The sequence below is a fragment of the Panicum virgatum genome, chromosome 3K (assembly GCF_016808335.1).
Source record: "Panicum virgatum strain AP13 chromosome 3K, P.virgatum_v5, whole genome shotgun sequence".
Taxonomy (NCBI): domain Eukaryota; kingdom Viridiplantae; phylum Streptophyta; class Magnoliopsida; order Poales; family Poaceae; genus Panicum; species Panicum virgatum.
Window position 1 is genome coordinate 24,609,928 of NC_053138.1, and position 19,660 is coordinate 24,629,587.

Consider the following 19,660-nt stretch of genomic DNA (forward strand, 5'->3'; position numbering starts at 1 on the left):
AACGCGAATAGTGGCAGCACTGAAGGCGCGAGCGCCGAGGCGGCAAAGCCGGCGAGGGCGCTGCAGCGGCGTGGGCGAGGTGGGGACGTGGGGGTGGGCGGCACGGCGTGATGCCGGCGGCAGTGCGTGGTCCCGTCGTGGGGCCGGCGTGTCACGCGTGCGCGAGCAAGAGCGAGCGGGTGAGGCGGTTCGGCGGAAAAATCTCGGCCGGCACTGTGCGTGGCGACCCCAATTTATGGCGAGGTGGGTGCTGCCATGACGGGTCATTTTAATGTCAATGGTGTGGGTACTCTGTGGCTTCCAGGGAATGATGAAGTTATTGCAAAGGAGGTAGGCGCTGTTATGATTGTCTGGGAATTATGGCATGGTACGGTGACTCGAGAGGCTTTTATGGAGACGAGATGATTTTATCGTAGGTGCAAGCATGCGTATGCTGGTTACTGGAGCGAACGAATGTACTAATGCAAGGCAAAAGTATAAAATAGTTTGCCTAGTAATTATGTAATACCTCATATGACGTTAGTATTATTTTACGTTACTAGTTTAATTGCAACATAAGTTTTATTTTAGTGATTGTTGGAAATTGAGGTGGCCCTACTAAGTTGATGATCTACACCAACTCACTTCAGAGTCGGTCATCTTCTAGTTACTTAGTATACCGGGTCCTTTTGATGGCAGAGCCGCCTTTTGCTTCCGGGAGGCAGAGCCTACCAACAGATGAAGCTGGCTTCTGGGTGGCAGAGCCAACCTTCGATGGATGACAACTTATACACTAAGTGCTAAGTTTAACCGGGAGACTAACACTTATAAAGACGCTTACCTTATTTGAGCAACAAAGGAACACACACCTAGCACACTCTACCTATGCTCACTTCTACCATGCCCTTGGATGTGTGTGGGATGGAGTGGAGTAGTATGGCATGACAAGGGGTGGCACCCTCCTTATATAGGCACCCATACCCTCTTGGATGAGTGACACATGTCACACTCTAGGAAGTTCCCTACAAATATTTAAGTTCCCTACAAATATCTATTTTTAGAAATTCTAAATTTTACCATGACACGAAAATATCCAAGATTCATGTGTTCTTATGATTCTTGTGGAACATTCTATAACCTTGTCATGGTGAATAAAATTATGCCATAGTTTATCCTTATTTTTATAGAACCTTCTAGAAGTTTGCATTATATATTTCAACACCCCCCTTAATCGTGATGAAAACTGGGATGTTACACATATTGCTCATCCCCCACTAACAAAAAAATTTCTCTCTCCATCTCCAATAGTTACTTTTGCATTATTGGTGATCCTCCCACAGCAGACTACCAAAACCTAATCTCCAATAACTCCACAACCATATGGGTCTCACATGTTAGAGGCTTTTTTCCCTCCTCCCCTCATCTTATCCTCTTCCTCTTCCTCTTTCTCTTTCTCCCAACTCCGGCTGCCTTCCCTTTCCTTGCCTGCCGCTCCTCCTTCCTTCTTCCTCCTTCAGCGCCCTCCTCCTAGCGGCAGCAACGAGCGGCGCCCATCCCAACCAGCGCTGGCAAGAGCTCGCCCGGCTAGCCCTGCGCGAGGCGAGGGTGTGCCGCGCGAGGTGAGGCGAGGCACGACCGATGGCAGGGCGGCCTGCGCTTTTTCGCCAGCGTGGGGTGGAGTCAGGGCGCTGTCGGACTTGCATCTATGGGAGAGGAGGTGAGGTTTTGGCACTTGCTTAAAATTTTTTGATATTGGTGAATCTATTGGTAATCCGCTAGAGCTCTCTTCCGTCTCCTAAATCTCTCAAATTGTAGTTTTTTTGGTACTGGAGATGAATATGAGCAATCTAGGAAAGAAACTGCCGAGCAAATTGACACGACCATCTCGTGCTGCTCATCCATTCGACCATACGAGGGTTGACGTCACACATGAACAAAACGTACCGGACCTCCAAGCTAGTCCGAGTCGTGAGGCCTTACTCCCTGATTGCCCGCGCGACGGAAGGCCGGCACGGATCGCTCCAGCATGCCTTTTGGGTTTTGATGCGACTGATCCCCATCTACGGAGTACGCGTTTTAGCCTCCAAAAAGTTTTTTGGATCATCATCATGACGTGCTACGACCAGGGAGGGAGAGGGGGCCGGGGCTAGTCCCTTCTTCGCCGTCGCCGCCGGTGGGAGCCCTCCCTCCTCGGTCCAGGTCAATGCATGCCGCCACGAGTCCACGACACGGCCCCCGTCAAGGCGAGCCCAATGCGCGTGCTGACCTGAGGAGAGCAGCGCTTGCGTCACCGTCGGAGGTTAGTCGCCGCGAAAAACGATTCGGTCCAGATAAAAAAAAAAAGTTTGAGACCTGGCGACGCATCCTGTAAACAACAAAAACAAATCAGAAATGCTTCCGGGCTCTTGTGGCTGCCTCTCGGCATTGGAACACAAATTTTTATATTTTCCCAAACAAATCACATCACATTCACATACATGAATCCGAACAGGCAGCAGCAGTGGCGGCAATCTGATTCTGTGAACGGGGTCCAAGTCGATCTCCAAGGTGTTCGTTTATTTGCAGCCGCGGTGATGGCTTCTAAATTTACCCGGCCAGCGCCAGGGCAAACGCAAACGCACGAGTCCAAGCAAAGCCTCTACAAACCGGGGAAGGCACCGCGTCAGCTTCGTGCCACCTTCCGAGTCTTTCCTCGGCACGCACCACCGCCGGGCCTCCTCCGATCCCCCTCTCCCTGCCAACACGCCGTCTCGCCCCGCCCGCCCCCGCTATATTTAACCTCGCACGCCGCCCGCAGCCGCACCGCGCGCGGCCTCACGCTATTCTCCGCGACCTAGCCTAGGCAGCCAGCTGCGTAGATAGCGAGATCGACGACCTCTCCTCGATCGGCGTCTCCGGTGGTGCGTCCCGGCGGATGGCGGCTGCGTTGCAGGAGGAGGAGCCCGTGATGGCCGGGTTGTTGTCGGTGGCGCCGGCGGGGACGGAGACGGACTGGCTCGACCTGGAGGCCGCGGAGCAGCTCATCCAGCTCAGCGGCGGCGCCGAAGACGACGGCGGGTCCGAGAGCAGGAGCGCAGACAGCGTCAAGTGCCGCCGGGACAAGGACAGGGAGGCGGCGGTGGAGAGCCGCCGCAGGCGGCGCGCCGGGAAGGACGGCGGCGGCGGCGGTGGCGAGCCGGACAGCAAGGGCGCGTCGGAGAGCTTCGCGTGCTCCACGGCGGCCGGCGTGGAGGGGAAGGATAGCAAGGCTGCGGTGGTGGAGTCTCCTCGGAGGAGCGCCGGGCCGCACCCCGCGGGGAAGGATCGCGACGACGGCGTCGTCCACGGGGAGGCGAGGAGGCGGCCCAGGTCCCGGTCGCTGGCGGCTATATACAGGGAGACCGAGCCGAGGCGGCTGCCGCTGGCCGGGGCCGGCGGAGAGGCTCGCGCGGATCGTGATCCCCAAGAGGGCGAGAGGAAGAAGACGAAGAAAAGAGCGGCCGACGAGGTGATGATGATCCCCGTCGACGCAGAGGCCAGCAAATTAAAGCAAAGAGAGAGGATAGGTACACGCATGCGTGTGTAAGCTAGGATCGATTTGCAGATTAGATCTTGCTCGACGATGCACAGTGGAGTGTAGAGTTGGTAGACATCATCAAATGTGCTTGCATCCATGGAAGTTGTAAAGATCGATCGTTCGATCTTAGTAACTGCAGGATTAGCGTGTTTTCTTTTCCTTTCGAGGATTGGGAACAAGTTTTCGCAGTAATGGCGTTCGTTCTTTTTCTTTCCTTCTTGCAAACCTCTTTTATTGAATTGCATTTCAGAAATTGGCATGCCGCGTACAATAGGGAAAGGATCAAAGAACACGTAGAACGTAGTAGACGGCTAGACGCGGTTGACTCTGAATCAGTTGGATACATGACTCTCGTACATCCCACGAGTGAGAGTATAGTTTGATGGATGGACCCAGCAAAATGGGCTATATTTTAACATTTTTACGGTACACATAAATTTAGAAAGTATTACTGTGATAAATGTGTATCTTTTCTACTCTTAACCACGAAGAGTTGAATGCACTCATGAGACGTGTGAATGCGTCAGAAAAAAAAAGATTGAATCATCTTCAAATGCTTATATTTTCTAAATCATATATCAAATTTAGGATCCGTTTGCACCATTATAACTCTTATATTTTTATTAACATAACAAGACCAATATATCGAATCTAGGATCCGTTTGCACCGTTATAATTCTTATATTTTTATCAACAAACAAGACATTTGGACCTTAATGTGGGGTTCACAAGAATACTCCTCAAGCAAGTTCTATGCTTTGGTTTTCCGCAATATCTCCAAGCCAATGACTTTTACCAAGTTGTGGAAATCAAATTGCACGCCTCCGATCAAATTTTTTGGTTGATTACTCATTGTTGATAGGCTTAATACAAGGAACATGCTCTGAAGACAGCATTTTCACATTGATGATGGATACACATGTGTAATGTGCAACTCGATCAGGTGCAGAAGAACATATCTTCCATCTTTTCTTTGACCGCCCCTTTGCGACATCCAGTTGGCAAGCTTTACAGATGTATTGGCCAAACGATCATGACATACATGCAAAACTCTTACATGGTAGGACCCACCCCACACACGGCTTCTTTATGGAGATTTTCTTAGTTGTTGGTTCAAAACTTTGGAATTTAAGGAATGATAAAATTTTCAACAACAGCAAAGTCACTAGAAGGCTTTGGATCTCCAACTTCAAAAAACAGGTGCTCCTTCAGCTCTTAAGAGTGAAGGAAAGCTCCGCCCCCAACCCAAATTGTACAATGGCTAGATACAATAGTTTAGAGATTTTGTTATTTTTGTCCTTCTTTCCACCTTGATGTGGCTGTAAGTCCTCTTTATCTTGTATAATTTTTTCTTTTATAAAAATATAAAATGAAGCGCTGTGGGGAACTCCCCCACAATTTTTCTTCAAAAACAACAAACAAGACCAATATATCCATATTTTGAAGCCATATTTTAAGTGGACAGAAAATTGCCTATACCAAACTATAAAAAGATATTAAGAAATCAAATAAAATACCTAGGATTATTCGCCAAAGTTGCCTATATCTTTGACAAAAAAATATTCACTCCTTCCACTTAGTTATCCGGTCATAATGCCTCCATACCATTTGAACTCTCTTCTCATCATGGGCATGATTATCTAAATTCAATTCCCCAACCAACCTATAATAAATAATATTTTAGAAACACATAAGCATATTTTAGAAAAAATATAAGCAGCTTAGAACAAATACAAAGCATTTCCACCATGAAAAAATTGTCATCTCTAAACATATGCAAGTGGGGTCTTGTTTTGAAGTCGTTGAGAAGAACGCAAACTTGGATGCTTGCTCTTGAATGGCTTGGTTACAATTCCGAATATGCTATTACAAGTTTGTGCTAGTTTTTGTTGTTTTTGATGTGGAAACGGTCTTTCTCTACCCTTGGGCAACGAGTTTCGACGTATTGGGTGTATCTGTTTTTATCGAAGCTTTCATTTTTGTGCTTATCCTAGTTGTTGGTTTAGTTTATGCATGGCGAAAAAGGGCGAAAAGGAGCCTTGGGATGGTCTTAACGGATGAATATTCATATTCAGACCAAAAAAAGAAGGAAAAGATTCCATTGAGACATGACTTTTTTAAGTTTTATAAAACCACATTGCATAATTAAAACATGGACAAAGTGATGGGCCCACATTGACTGTGATGAGCGGAGCAGGCGGCCCCTCGTGTCGAGCATCGAAGAACATCGATGGCGATCTCAAAGATTGTTGGATTCGAACTAGTGAAACCCAAGCAGAAAATGGGAGAAGGTTCGACAATGTAATGGAAACTGAGAGTGAAAAAATATACAATAGTCTTTAAAAATTCATCCCCATACAGTAAAAAAGAGGAGTATTTAGAAATTTTATTATAAAAAAGTGAACCAAAAATGTTAATTGCGTGTAGGATTTATGTGTATTTAGCAAAAAAGGAGGAGTATTTAGCAATTTGCGTGACTCATTTGAAACAAAGGAAAACCATATGAATTTTTAAATATTTCAATCCTATATGAAATTTATACGATATTTTAGAACAAAATATTGTACATATAAATTAATTAGGATTTTTATTGGACGCTTGAATCTTTAGGATTTTTGAAGAAAAATTAATGTGAGATCGGCTCTCTTGGAAAATTAACACGATGTTTGAGGATCTCTTGAAAATAGTTTCTATATTTTAAATTTCTGTAGGATTGCAAGTTTTATATAACTCTAATTCTACGTTACGTTATTTGTGCTCTAATGGTTTTAGTCGTGCTCCAAAGAAAACCCTCAAGGCCATCGAGACGGCGTCGCTGCCTGCTGCACCTGGACGTGCACCCCTCATCTATTTCTTTCTCCCGTTCACCACGCCCTGCCCCCCCTCTCCCTCTCCCGACTCCCCCCATCTTGGCCTTCCTTTCCTGGCGGCGGCGACTGGGCAAGCTGCGGCGCCCTTCGCACGTCTTCACCGGGCCCTTCGCCGGCGACTAGCATCCACCAGGTATGCCTGCCCCTTCTCTTCCCTTCTTGCTGTGAGGAACGGAGCACCCCAAACCCTAATGTAAACTATTTGTACTCGGATCTGACCCGGTTACAAATATATACATGTATCATACCTACTGACTTCGATTTTTTTGCAAAAATTGTCGGGTGTGCATGTGTACACCCATGTCCTATACTGGGTGGGTCCCTGGTGTTGATTAGTGGCTGCTGCCTGTGTTACAGTGCAGGAGGATGGCGGAGCCGTCCAAGGTAATCCACATCCGCAACGTTGGGCATGAGATTGCTGAGGTGAGAAGGGGAGCAGAAAAGGGGAATATTGAATCTTTTCCGTTTTTGTGTTTTTCTGGGTTTAGGGTTTAGGTCAGGTTCGGTTTTTGCGCCGAAAGATTTGATTTTTTACTTTCTACCTACCCACCGTGCTGTTGTGATTGCAGTCTGATCTACTCCAGCTGTTGCAGCCGTTCGGGCTGGTCTCCAAGATTGTCATGCTGCGAGCCAAGAATCAGGTGAGCGCTTCCTTCTTTTGTGCTTGAGATATAGAGTAGATTGACTTCTTGTTATTGCTGACTTCTGGTTATTTTCTGGAGCAGGCTCTTCTGCAGATGGAAGACATACATGCCTCTGTGAGCGCGCTGCAATATTACAGTTCTGTTCAACCTAGTGTAAGGTACTGCACATTGGCTGTAATGATTTATGTACGCCAAAAGCTCCAAAAAGAGATACTCATACATGTTTTACAATGTAATCTGCTAAGTAACATGACTATATTGGATAGATAATGTGTGTAAATTTATGAATCCTGTGAACAGATTTTCGGCTTTCAATCCTTATTGCATTCTTGTTTAGCTTAAAAGTAACCCTTTTTTTCAATTGAGTTTCATGTTCCATTTGGTATGTGGTATATCATTTTTGTGCATCATGTTTGCCATTTAGGGGAAGGAATATATACATGCAATTCTCATCCCACCAAGAACTTACCACAGACCAGAGCTCTCATGGAAGGAATTCTGATCAGGTACACCAGACAATTATGTACTGTAGAGTTAATCTATTGTATTTCCTGAAAAGATCCAAACCTAAATAAAAATCATGCTATAGACTCTGGATGTAACTAATGCCTGTTAGTGTGTCATATATTCTTTTATTTTCTTGTTGATCTTTTTTGGCATTTAGTTGTATGATAATCAGTTATCACATCGGACATGTAGGCTTGGCAGCAATAGTCAATGACTTAACAGGAAAAGAATCAGCTTTATTGAGCCCATGTCGTAGGATAGCTATTTGTGTGAGAGCATACTTTTAAGTTATGTAATGGTTGCCCCCTTTGCTAGTATGTTTCTGTAAAACAGCAACTCATACCTCTGTAGATTCCATGTAGGTTTAGTTGCCTGCATATTGATAGGAATAGGCTTTGTCATTTCCTAGTTTGAACAATCCATTTTGTAAGTTGTTTAAGGAGGGAGTAGGATGGGGAAAAGTTATTGAAAGTTGGACATTCGATTGCAACAGTGGTAAAACTAGTTCTTTATAAAAATCATTGACATACGCAACTAATTGTTTCAAAATATTGCATTGATTGGCAGCATTTTCAGCTGTATTTTATATAGTTCTACCTCCTCTTTGAGATAGTTGAGTTAGATTGGCATATCATGTCTGGTCTCTTATTTTCCAACTCTATACACATTCCTCTCTATTTATTCTTTTCTTTCTATCTCCTCTTTTCCATCTTGGTGCTTGTTGCTGCTTGGCCTCAGGACTCTGAACCCAACCGAATCCTCTTAGTTACTATCCACCACATGATCTATCCTATAACGGTGGAGGTTCTACATCAAGTATTCAAAGCTTATGGATTTGTGGAGAAGATAGTCACATTTCAAAAGTCAGCTGGTCAGATTTTCCTGCTCTCTTATCTCTTTCACCACGCACACGTACACCTGCTATACATTTTCTGATTCACTTATAGATTGCATGTGAATGGTAAGGTGGCTTTACCAATTCATATGAGCCTTATATGTATTAAATGTGGGTCCGTTGAGCTGCATCCTCTTTCAAAAAGTAAGGTGTAAACAACAGCTTTTAACAACTAACAATATCATGTGCTGTACATAGCAATTGGTTACAAGTTCTAGATGTGTCTGCAAATGACTGGTCTCTAGTACAGTTCTGTACATCTAAACCTGTTGCCCCGATTGTTTAATTCAAATGGATTTATACCAAAACAATTTCACAAACCTAACCCTTCGTCCCATGGGGTTGATTAAGTATTTATGTTCTAATATTTTCCTCATTTTGCCACACATCTGTTTCCTGCAGGTATGTTTGTCATCTTTAAGGTTCTTCATCCTTTTCTTACTTGATGCAGGTTTTCAAGCTCTTATTCAGTATAACTCGCGCCAAGAAGCTGTGGAAGCATTTGGTTCTTTGCATGTAATATGATACTAATTTCCTTTGATTGTGCATCTATATCTATACTCTATTCTTAACAAACACGATATCCCAGGGAAGAAACATATATGATGGTTGCTGCCAGCTAGACATTCAATATTCAAAGTATGAGCATTGAGCATCTTATCAAATTTGAAATTCATCCCCCTCACTTTCTATAGCTTAATTTCTTCTTGTTTTCTGTTCTCGAATATCCAGCCTCAGTGAACTGCAAGTCCACTACAACAATGACCGGTCTAGGTAATATTGACTTTCCATCCCTGCAATCGACATTGCAATTTGTGTTAATGCCAGTTACCTAGAAATGGTAGTGCCATCTTAGATCTTACAAGCTAACATGTAACTTAAGTTAGCAACTGGGTCTTTCTTCTGCGATGATATTAATTTTCATTGAAGCATGAAAGCCACCTGCCTCTAATTCCTTTTTTCTTCTTCAGGGATTTTACAAATCCATCATTGCCTACAGAACAACGTCCTAGGACCTCTCAGGTTGGTGGTGATACTTTTCTTGTGTACTCTTTTTATCTGGATCAGTTGATGCTGTAAAGCTAAACTGTGTGGTTTTCTTTTATTTCAAATTTTTTGTAGCAGCAAGGTTATCCTGATCCAGCTGGTCTCTATGCCTTCCAACAACCTGGAGGTAGCACACTTAAACTTTGTTTATTTTTGGATTGTTAATTGCACATGCCTTATATTTATGAAAATATTTATTCTTTTCTTTTACTTGCAGCTTCGTATGCACAGGTTGGCGTCTGAATGGATTCTTCAATGCTGTATAGCAGAGAAATGCTTTAACTGAATATACATTTGTTCTGATTTGAGTTATTGCTTGTCTAGTTCCTGTGAATATTCATACAAAGCATTTATGTTTATTGATACCAGATGGGAAGAGCAGCAATGATTGCGGCTGCGTTTGGTGGAACATTACCTCATGGAGTGACTGGTACCAATGAACGGTGCACACTCATAGTTAGTAATTTGAACACTGATGTAAGTTTTGACTCTTTTCATGTTTTGTTCTATTTTCTATCATCAAATTTAAGCTAGTGCAACTCCTTTGGTTACTTTATGTTAAAATTTATATACTCTTTTGAATAATTATACTAGTGGTTGGTGAGTCCATGTGCTTTTAAGCTTTTATTTTACTTAATAGGTAGAAAATCCTCTTAAGTACTATTTGCGATGATTAGGCCTGCTTACCATCTTTATTCATTCCCTTTTATGTGCAGAAAATTGATGAGGATAAGCTTTTCAATCTGTTTTCTTTGTACGGAAACATAGTACGAATCAAGATATTGCGTAATAAACCAGATCACGCCTTAGTTGAGATGGTTGATGGTTTGCAGGCTGAGCTAGCTGTGCATTATCTAAAGGTACATTCAGACTCACCGTTCTCTTCTCAATCACATTATTTTCTGTTCACATCTGTGACTTTCATCTTCTATCTTGGGATGCCTATATTTTTGCAGGGCGCAATTCTATTTGGCAAGAAACTGGAAGTTAACTACTCAAAGTACCCCAACATCACGCCTGCCCCTGACGCACATGACTACTTAAACTCAAGCCTTAACCGGTTCAACAGCAACGTAGTCAAGAACTACAGACATTGCTGTGCTCCAACAAAGATGATCCACATTTCTGCCCTCCCCCAAGAGATCTCCGAGGAAGCAATCCTCAACCATGTGTCTGAGCACGGTTCTGTCATCAACACAAAGCTTTTCGAGGTGAACGGCAAGAGGCAGGCTCTCGTCATGTTTGAGACGGAAGAGGAGGCAACAGAGGCCCTCGTGTCGAAACACGCCAGCTCACTGGAGGGGAACACGATCCGGATCTCTTTCTCCCAGATGCAGAGTATATAAGCCGCTCCTCCAGGGAAAGGTCTTTAGCCGCTCTCTTGGCCTCTGTGAGCTTTGTTTAGGAAGGCATTTGAAACTAAGATGTGAATCCTATGCGCTGTTCTCCCAGACTGATGCTCTGTCTGAGTTGTACTACCCTGACATTTGGTTTCTTCTTCGTTTCTCGTGATACTGGCCTTGCACCAAAGGGTTTCTCTTCTGTTTCTTCCCTGTTCTGTCGTTTAGGTTATCAAAGGATTTTACCCCCTCATGTCATGCTATTCTGAGTTGAAAGGCCTGCTTATTGTGTGTGGATCATCTCTTATCCTTTGCCTCCTGGCTCCATGAAAAGAAACCCTACCTGTGATGGCATTTTACATAACCTGAAATATATAAGTGTTTTGTGTTGCTGACTGAACGTCGGAAATAGATTTATTGAATACCACAAGTCCACCTCTTCTCCGTCCGTTACCTGCTGCTGCCAGCCGGCAGCACTCTGCACTCCCCCAGCAACTCAATCCCTACTGCTTGGAAGTTTAGCATCACCCTTCTGCTGTGTCAGTTTGCCTCACCGCAATTACAGTTGACGCTGGTCTATTATTTTTGACGTCACTAACTCGAAACCAGAACATACATCGGCCTCCCACGCCAAATCCAACATGCACCAGTTACCCTCCTGCTATGCCACTTTGATGCCTCAATGTCAAGGGGCACGTTGCGAAACCAAGAATCCCCTCGCAAATCATAATCTCACCAACGACGCCTCAAAATAAAACGTGCAGGAATTGGTGATTTCAGCAGCTCTTAGTATAGGAATTTTTGTATATACAAAAGCGAGCACTGGTTGATATTGATACAACTTGAATCAGGCAAAGGCCACGCAGCTGGAGCATCAGTTAACAACTTAACGTACGTCTGGTGCTTCGCAACCGGAGCTGCAATGTTCATGTCACTGGCCAACCAACTGCGCAACACAAGGCAGTGAAGCTGCAATGTTCATGTCACTGGCCAAGCAACTGCGCAACACAAGGCAGTGCAGGACGATCACACTTCTGGTTGCCATGTATCTGGTGCCACACTTTTGCGTTCTGAATGCCCCGTGCTCCAGCTTCTAATCCAAAACCGATCATAAGCATTGGCACTCGCCTCTCCACAATCAACCTGGCAATACAACGTACCAGCAACGAGAACACAAAATATAATGGAATGAATCTTCAGATGCATGCTTCTGAATCACCAAAAAAAATGTACTAAAAGCTTTTGAAAGCATATTAGTTAGGAAAATGTCCATAATGAAGTGTCAAAAGATCACCATCTGATGGTCAAAACCATCTACAGCATGCAAATATGCATGAACAAGTACCTGAAGAACCATGGTTGATGTTATGTATCCAAATGCATATTCCCCAACACAGGGATGACTCATCATCGTTGGGCCAAAAGACAAACCAAGCAGCACGACAGTAAAACTAAAGATGGCCTAAAATAAACGGCCAAAATTAACAGTATCACTTTATGCAGTACAGAAATACAGTTATGGGATTTATGGTTGGCGCAAGAACGGTCAGAATTCATAAGTTCATTAAAACTGAACAAAAACGCTCATACAATAAAATTAACAGCAAAATGCAATCCAAGCAACTATGGTAGTAGTAGTAGTAGTAGCAACAGTATACATGAAGGATGGATGAGTTCGTGTTGTTTAGATTCAAAGATGCATATCCAGTGAAATGTGTATATTATAGGAAATGAAATAAACACATTATAACACTTAATTAACTTAAAAACTCCACTCCGTACATATCCAGCATTTGACTTGATAAACAGTCTGTTCAAGCGATAAGTCAATTAAATATGAGTTAAATACACCCGCGGCCCTCAAACTTGTCCCGAGTTGTCACTTAGGTCCATGAACTCGTAAAATCGAAATCTGACACCCTGAACTTGTTAAGTTGTGCCACTTAGGTCCATACCCCTTGACGTGGCACCACATGGCATGGATATATGCAAAAAGGCCCCTCCAAATTTGCCTTCTCCTCTCCTGCCCCTACGACCTCCCAGCGCTGGTGGCCGCTCGCCTCCACCAGGTCCGCCGCCTCGATGGCCCGGACCGCCTTGAGAGTGAGCAGCTCGGGGTCCCCGAGCCCCGTCCCGACCAGCGCCACCCTCCTGGGCTCGCCGTCGCCGCCCTCCCCCTCGGCACCCTCACCATGTAAGCCCTCAACACGTCCAGGAGCCTGTGCAGCTCCGGCAGCGGAGGACGACGACAACACGGGTTTGGAGGAGCCGTCGGCGGCTTCAGACTGGGCGCCGCGACGGTAGCACGAGGAGGAGTTGGCCTCGTTGAAGGGCGAGGCGGCGGAGGCACGGACGGCGGTGCCGGCGCAGGGCTTCGCATTCGCGGCAGCGACGGTGAGGGAGGAGATGGAGACGGGCGTGGAAACAGAGGCCGGCTGCGGCGTAGGACCAGGCGTCATGGCGGTAGCGCGAGGGGGAGGTGGCCTCGGTGAAGGGCGGGGCGGCGGAGGCATGGACGGCGGCGCCGGTGTGGGTCTCACGTTAGCGGTGGCGGCAGCGTGGAAGGAGATGGAGGTGGGTGCAGAAACAGAGGCCGGCTGCGGTTGGAAGCTGGGCGCGCGGACGGCGAGAGCCATGGCGACGTGGCTGGGCGGGGGGCCCGGGGAGCGGGTGGCTGGCCGCCGTTGGTTGGTGCGGGCTTTATAGGAGATGCTGTGGACGGGATCTCGTGCTGGACCTGGACATCCGCCAGGAGCACCGCCGCTCCCATCGTCTGCCCTGCTGCTGCGCCGCCGCGCGAGGCAGAGGGCGGGGCCGTGCCCTGCCGCCCCGACCAGAGGCGCATGGAGGCGGCCGGTCACCGGGCCTGACAACGCGTAGGTGGAGGCGGGCGGCCGCCGGAGTTGGGAGGAGAAGATGGCTAATTTGGAGGTTTTTTTTTTGCATATATTCATATCATGTGGCGCCACGTCAAGGGTATGGACCTAAATGGCACAACTTAACAAGTTCAGGGTATCAGATTTCGATTTTACGAGTTCGTGGACCTAAGTGGCACCTCAAGACAAGTTCGAGAGCCGTGGGTGTATTTAACTCATTAAATATTATGCTAACAATCCCCAAATAGAAACTAATCTATTGCCGATGACAACTGCTTCATGTAAGGCGCTGTTTCATCCGACAACCACAACCACAACCACAACCACAACCACAACCTTTGCTTGTAATTGTGTAACCATTCATGCTGGCGTCAAAGGAAGTCCTTCGAACTGATAGTCGTCGGTCCATACAATGGGCAACTCAACTTTGTCTTGATAAAAAGTTCTTGCCTCATTGGAACCAACCGCAGCATCAGAGTATAAATCAACCAAGCCCTTAATGTCTCCGGAATGGCCTCCAGATGGTGGATGCACAATCATGCTTCCTTCAGTCTCACAGATAGTGCAGCGACCTGTTCTCTCAAAGCCCCAATCAAATAACAAAGACATGAGAAACTAGGAATACAAATGCCTCAAACAACCATTTTTCACACCAGTAAACTGTGTTGTGGTGGGTGTTTCACCGTGTTTTTACTTTTACTACTGTGATGCTTCCGTGATATTAACATGTATATTACTCTGAAGCTTTTCAGTATAAGGAACAAGGGCTCACCTGTACATCCAAAGTAATCAGATACAGGGCTGCAGCTGGACGACTTCAATTGAACAACTTGAGAAAAACATGGTCCCCAGAATTTCGCAAAGAAGAGTTTGCGCTCCCTGGAATCGTTTGCTGCATCTTCATCTATGCTCACCAAAAAGTTGACATGGTACAATTTTGGGTGGCAAAAGGATCTGCAAGATTCCATGACTCCGCAAACAATGTCAAGCTTGTAACTTGGTTCCTGCAATAAGTGCATAGGTTGAGAATATTTAAGCAGCCTGTTAGAAACACATTAGTATGAGAAATAACCAACAGCACCCAGCATTGTATCACAAATGATGTCTTAAGTAGAAGTGCCGTGGTATTCACAAATAACTACTCCATCCGTTCCTAAACGTAGATCGTTTTAGATTTTCTAGGTTCATAGATTTTGATATGCACCTAGACATACATACATTATATCTAAATGTATAGCAAATCCTATAAATCTAAAAAGCAAAACGAACTAGATTTTGGAAAGGAGGGATTAATTCATAAACTAGAGCAGCACAGAAGCGTATCACAAATAACTCACTCACTAAGAATAACTACTCTATAATCCAACTATAACATATTAACAGCACGAAGAACTAACAAGTAACCAACAATCACAGAGAACAGTAACCGTCGAGCACTAATAAGCACAAAGTACCAAGCTGCAAAGCAGTACCACCGGGCACATGGGTACAAGATTAAAAAATTAGAGAGCACAGGGAAGAGCAGAGCATGGGAACAGAGAGCAGAAAGCTAGAAGAGATTCAAGGTAAAGGGAGGTTTAGGGGATGGGGGGAAGTTCATTACCCAAGGATGCTTGTAACAGTATTCAAGGAGCACTTTATTCAGCTCAGAGCAAACAAAAGTCAACTTGTCCCCCGATGCCTTTGTCGACATCCCTGGTGAGCAAAGTGTGGACACCGGTGAGGGAAATAGCGACATCTCTGGTGCCAGCGGCGAGGCGATTGATGACTTCTCTGGTGTGGCGAATGGGGACATCTCCGGTGATGATGGTAAGATGATCCCTTTGGTGAATGTGAATTTCCCCTGTGTGAACCACCAGCTGGGTAGGGTGATCGGATACCTACCTGTGGATCCTCCATCTCCATTTGCGATGAAAGAGGCACTGATTTGCATGCTAATTCCTCACGGAGGAACTTGTTTATCCTGTCCCAATCAAAATCAGAGATCCTACCATGTTCAGCAATTAACCCTTTCAGATAGTTGCGCTTATCAAGGGACAGTGCCGTGAAGAATGATGCAAAAGCAGCGTGTTGGGGGTGCTTGGCAGCCTTGGCTGCATCTCTGAAGGGGATGTCCCGCGAGTTCAGGTAGAGAGTGTCCATGAAGTTGCAGTCACAGTCGTTGAGGAAACCAAAGGCCTCATGGTCCGACATGCAGATGGCTTTACTATCCCAGTTGTAGGTGCCACGCAAGATGGCAACCATGCCAGTGAGGGAACAAGACTCCATGCGAGACAGTGCTCTCGTGCAAAGGATACCTCGTGGCAACTGAATCTCGGCACCCTGTGCAAGTGGGAAGGCAATGCTGTACCAGATGGAGTTGAGGATGATGTCGGAGGCACAGTCCAGGGGCCCGTAGCAATGTCCAGCCTCAAGGAGAGCATGGAGCAGGCCAGCGCTCCAAGCACTGCTGGGAAGTCTGGCAGCGCCTTGATGTACGAGGCATGGATGGTTTCCAGCAAGTGCATCTTCAAGTATCTCAAGTGACATGGGTAGGCATCACAATCAGAAGAAGATGGCAAACCATACTTGCCACTGCCACCGGCCTTGCCTACTGCCATCCGAAGGTTGGACAGCTTGATGATGCTGTCTGCGTTGCGGAACATCAGTTTGGAGATGTACTCGTGTGGACGATGACCGAAGTGATCTTGGGTGCGCTTTATGGAGATTTGGGCCACAAGGTCTTCGTCTTCCCCGACGGGGGTTGAGAACTCCAGCAGCGGGCAGCCTCGTGGAGCAGTCTGAGAGCTGTCAGGATGAAACCAGAACCCAATGTTGGCCGGCGAGGGGGTGGGCGGCCATTGGCCGGCAAGCAGCTCCATGATTTCGCGGACTTGGTCGGTGCTGAGCGGCTCTTGCTTCTGCACGACGCCCATGACAGGATAGAGCAGGTCCGAGGGATAGCGAGCGGTCATGAGACCCGCCAGGACGTCGGGGGCGGGGTGGTGTGCTTCGAGCGCCGCGATCGTCAGCGCGGCCTTGATCCTGCCGCCGTCGGGAAGGAGGGGCGGATGAGCACGCGAACGGTCGTGCTGGACGAGCTCGATGGCGAGGGAGAGGTCGTGGGAGGCCAGGCAGAGGTAGCGCTGGGCCTGGGTGACGCTGAGGTAGCGGAAGTAGGCGGTCATGAAGGCGCGGAGGCCCCGGTAGGATCGAGAGGCGATCTCGAACCAGCCGCCGGCCGGGGTCTGGGATGGGGGCGGCGGCGGAGGCGGGTGCTCGCCGCGGAGCAGGGTGATGGAGTTGAGGAGGATGTTGGTGACGGGGTCCCCGAGGCCGAAGCAGTGGCCACCCGCGTGGATGCAGCCGCGGAGCTCCGGCATCTCGTTCAGGGGCAGCCGGCGCGCCGCCTCCTCGTAGTACTCCTCGATGCCCCTCCTGATATTGTTGCCGTCGGTGAGGGAGGCCTCGTCGAGGGGAGGCCGCTTCTCCTCCCCACCGTGGAAACAGGAGAACGTTCCCGTTCCCCTCCTCGAAGTGAGGGAGGCCTCGTCGAGGGAAGCCATGACTCTCCTCTCTCCTCCTCTACACGACTACGATTTGTTGGGGTTTCTTTTTCGACGGGCGGCTGGAAGGGGATCTATACACTACTAAAAAAAATAGCATTCGATCCTTTATATTTATCCCTGCAAATAATGGACCCGGCCCTGCAAATATTGGACCCGGCACTGAAGAGCCCTTTAGTCCCGATTCCAAAAACTAGGGGGCGAGAGGGCTTTTTAGTCCCGGTTGGTGGCTCCAACTGGGACTAAAGAGCCCAATTCTAACCCTTTAGTCCCGGTTGGTGGCACCAACCTGGACTAAAGAACTCTTTGGTCCCGGTTGGTGTTACCAACTCGGACCAAAAGCCCCTCCACGTGATAGTTCAAGAGGAAGTCATTCTATACTGAGTCACATATGTTGCGTAGGTGGGTTGACAAAGTACTTGTGCGTGAGGCCAGAGGTCGTGGGATCGAATCCCACAAAACGCAAAAAAAAAATTAGCGTGAGGGATATTTGGTCCCGGTTCTACCACCCGGGACTAAAGCATCTAAGCTTTTGTCCCCATAATTTGTATCATTATTTGTTTTGAAATGATAATAATTGATATTATTATTTTATGAAAAGAAAATAAGAAAAGTATTATTTTTTAAGAAAAATAAACGGTATTGTTGCTTGATGGAAGAAAAATAAATACGTAGATATTTAGAAAAAAACAAACATTCCTGAAAATATCTGCTAAAACAGGTCTAAACGTGATAAAACTAGAAATAATACAAAGTGCGCCACGTGACTCATGGCACAGCCCATCTCTTGTCCGCAACCACAAATGTAAACACTAGTTATTCAACGGCCCAACCAAATAAAAGAAGGGCTTCCTCGTTGCAACTTGCAAGCGGGCCAGAGAACGCGGGAAAGCAGCGCCCGGAAGAAAATCATGTCAAATCAGTTGTTCGGCCGAAAACGTAACAGGGCGCTTCGGCAACTAATTTGATGTCAGTCGAATTCGCGACCAATTGTAACTTGGTGTCACGCCTCCGTCCAGGCATTACGCAACGAACATACCGTGTATATATGCAATGGAACTCCATGGATTAGTCCTCTACACTGTTTGTCGTGTAATTTCCATGTACATGTGAATGGCTCCATACTGTACAAATGTAGCACTCTGTACACCAATCTTGGCCACATAGACATCTATTCACTCCGTTCCAGAACGTAGGTCGTTTTGATTTTTTTTATTTTATAGTATTTACCATGTATTTAGGTATAATATATGTCTAGGTGTATAGCAAAATCTATGAATATAGAAAAGTTAAAATGAACTACATTTTAGAAGGGATGAAGTATCTATCTCTCTCCCTCCCTCTCCCACTCCCTCACTCCCCTTTCACAGTACAAATTTGTCGGTACAAATTTGTCACAAAGGATTCCTCTATTCAGTTGAATTACTCAAAACTTCGTATGATCATTACTCCCAAATATTGGCACGCTTCACACAAATAACCATACTGTACAAGCAATATATAATTATTAATAGAGTACTTAGTACAGCCACACAGGTTGTGAAGCCAATACCTAAGGAGTTCAAAGATAATGAACAAACACCCTTGTTCAGATAATAATCTTCGTACAAATGGATAAATTAGAGTCGTGACAAAAGATAATCTGTCTAATCACCCACATAAGGTAAATGCCCCACACATTCATGACCTCTTACTAGAGGTGTAGGCTTGCTCATCCAACATCTGGTGTGTCGGAGCAGCTAAGGCATCAGATCAATCTGCTACGAAGGTTGGTGCTACCTCCATCCCTATTCTGAACAGATCCAATGCGATATGATGTGAACTCACAATCAAAATCTAGAGAGAAATGAAGATTGGTACGAGAGAAGGGCTTTCTTACCCCAGAGAGTAAGTCAGCGAGGGAATGATAGATCACCGGTGATCTCGCCGCACTTCGAGTAGGGAGGAGTAGGCGAGCAAGGGGAGTGGGAAGGAGATTTGCTTCAGCTTGGATTTGTTTTGCTCGGGTCTTCTCCGCAGCAAGTCTGGCCTTCGTCCTGCTTAGGGGGCGGAGCCAGCGTTGGGGTGGGGGGGTAGGGGGGCTTACCCCAAGAATGCTGGGGCTGGCTCCACCACTGGTGACTCTTGCTAACCATCTTGCGGCATACATGGAAAATAAGAAATGGCTTCACGTTCCGTGCTCAGGATTTCAGTTGTCGCCGTATATCTCCACAGTATGCGATGACTTGATGTTTGGTCTCATCATTATGTTAAACTTAAACCTTTCGTGTCCTTTTTGAATGAAATTTCCAGGTGGGAATATCTCCTCCTAGTTGCGTTCCAAAAAAATGTTGCCTAAGTGTAGATGCACCCTGCTCTACACACGACCTCAAGTTCAATTTCAATTTTTTTTTTCAAAAAA

General features: G+C 46.3%; 2 protein-coding genes and 1 long non-coding RNA gene across 7 annotated transcripts; 1 reads left to right on the forward strand and 2 right to left on the reverse strand.

Moving 5' to 3' along the window:
• Window positions 1-1,669: 1,669 nt before the first annotated feature.
• Window positions 1,670-11,202, forward strand: LOC120698568 (polypyrimidine tract-binding protein homolog 3-like). Of its 5 annotated transcripts, none has more exons than XM_039982249.1 (16): window positions 1,670-1,696; window positions 6,308-6,538; window positions 6,763-6,828; window positions 6,975-7,046; window positions 7,131-7,207; window positions 7,474-7,555; window positions 8,295-8,427; window positions 8,903-8,967; window positions 9,041-9,090; window positions 9,184-9,225; window positions 9,423-9,474; window positions 9,574-9,625; window positions 9,716-9,729; window positions 9,868-9,975; window positions 10,215-10,358; window positions 10,455-11,202. In XM_039982249.1, the coding sequence occupies exons 1-16, from the start codon at window positions 1,685-1,687 to the stop codon at window positions 10,842-10,844; spliced, it is 1,590 nt and encodes a 529-aa protein (XP_039838183.1). In that variant the 5' UTR covers window positions 1,670-1,684; the 3' UTR covers window positions 10,845-11,202. The 5 variants fall into 5 exon arrangements, with proteins under 5 accessions (XP_039838183.1, XP_039838184.1, XP_039838180.1 ...); XM_039982250.1 differs by having other exon boundaries at window positions 9,577-9,625; XM_039982246.1 differs by having other exon boundaries at window positions 10,215-11,202.
• Window positions 11,203-13,836: 2,634 nt separating this feature from the next.
• On the reverse strand, window positions 13,837-17,259 carry LOC120700751. Its single transcript, XM_039984984.1, has 2 exons — window positions 14,487-17,259; window positions 13,837-14,286 (listed from the first exon to the last, which is right to left on the reverse strand). The coding sequence occupies exon 1, from the start codon at window positions 17,257-17,259 to the stop codon at window positions 15,838-15,840; it is 1,422 nt and encodes a 473-aa protein (XP_039840918.1). The 3' UTR covers window positions 13,837-14,286; window positions 14,487-15,837.
• A 1,483-nt stretch (window positions 17,260-18,742) lies between these two features.
• LOC120698570 lies at window positions 18,743-19,590 on the reverse strand. The gene is made up of 2 exons (XR_005684905.1): window positions 19,139-19,590; window positions 18,743-19,051 (listed from the first exon to the last, which is right to left on the reverse strand). It is a non-coding gene; the product is annotated as an uncharacterized LOC120698570 (long non-coding RNA).
• Window positions 19,591-19,660: the final 70 nt, after the last annotated feature.

Coding starts and splice junctions, on each gene's coding strand:
- LOC120700751 (XM_039984984.1), bottom strand. CDS start 17,259: ATGGCTTCCCTCGACGAGGCCTCCCTCACTTCGAGGAGGGGAACGGGA.
- LOC120698568 (XM_039982246.1), top strand. Junction 6,539..6,762: donor CGGCGACTAGCATCCACCAG/GTATGCCTGCCC, acceptor CCTGTGTTACAG/TGCAGGAGGATGGCGGAGCC. Junction 7,047..7,130: donor TGCTGCGAGCCAAGAATCAG/GTGAGCGCTTCC, acceptor TTTCTGGAGCAG/GCTCTTCTGCAGATGGAAGA.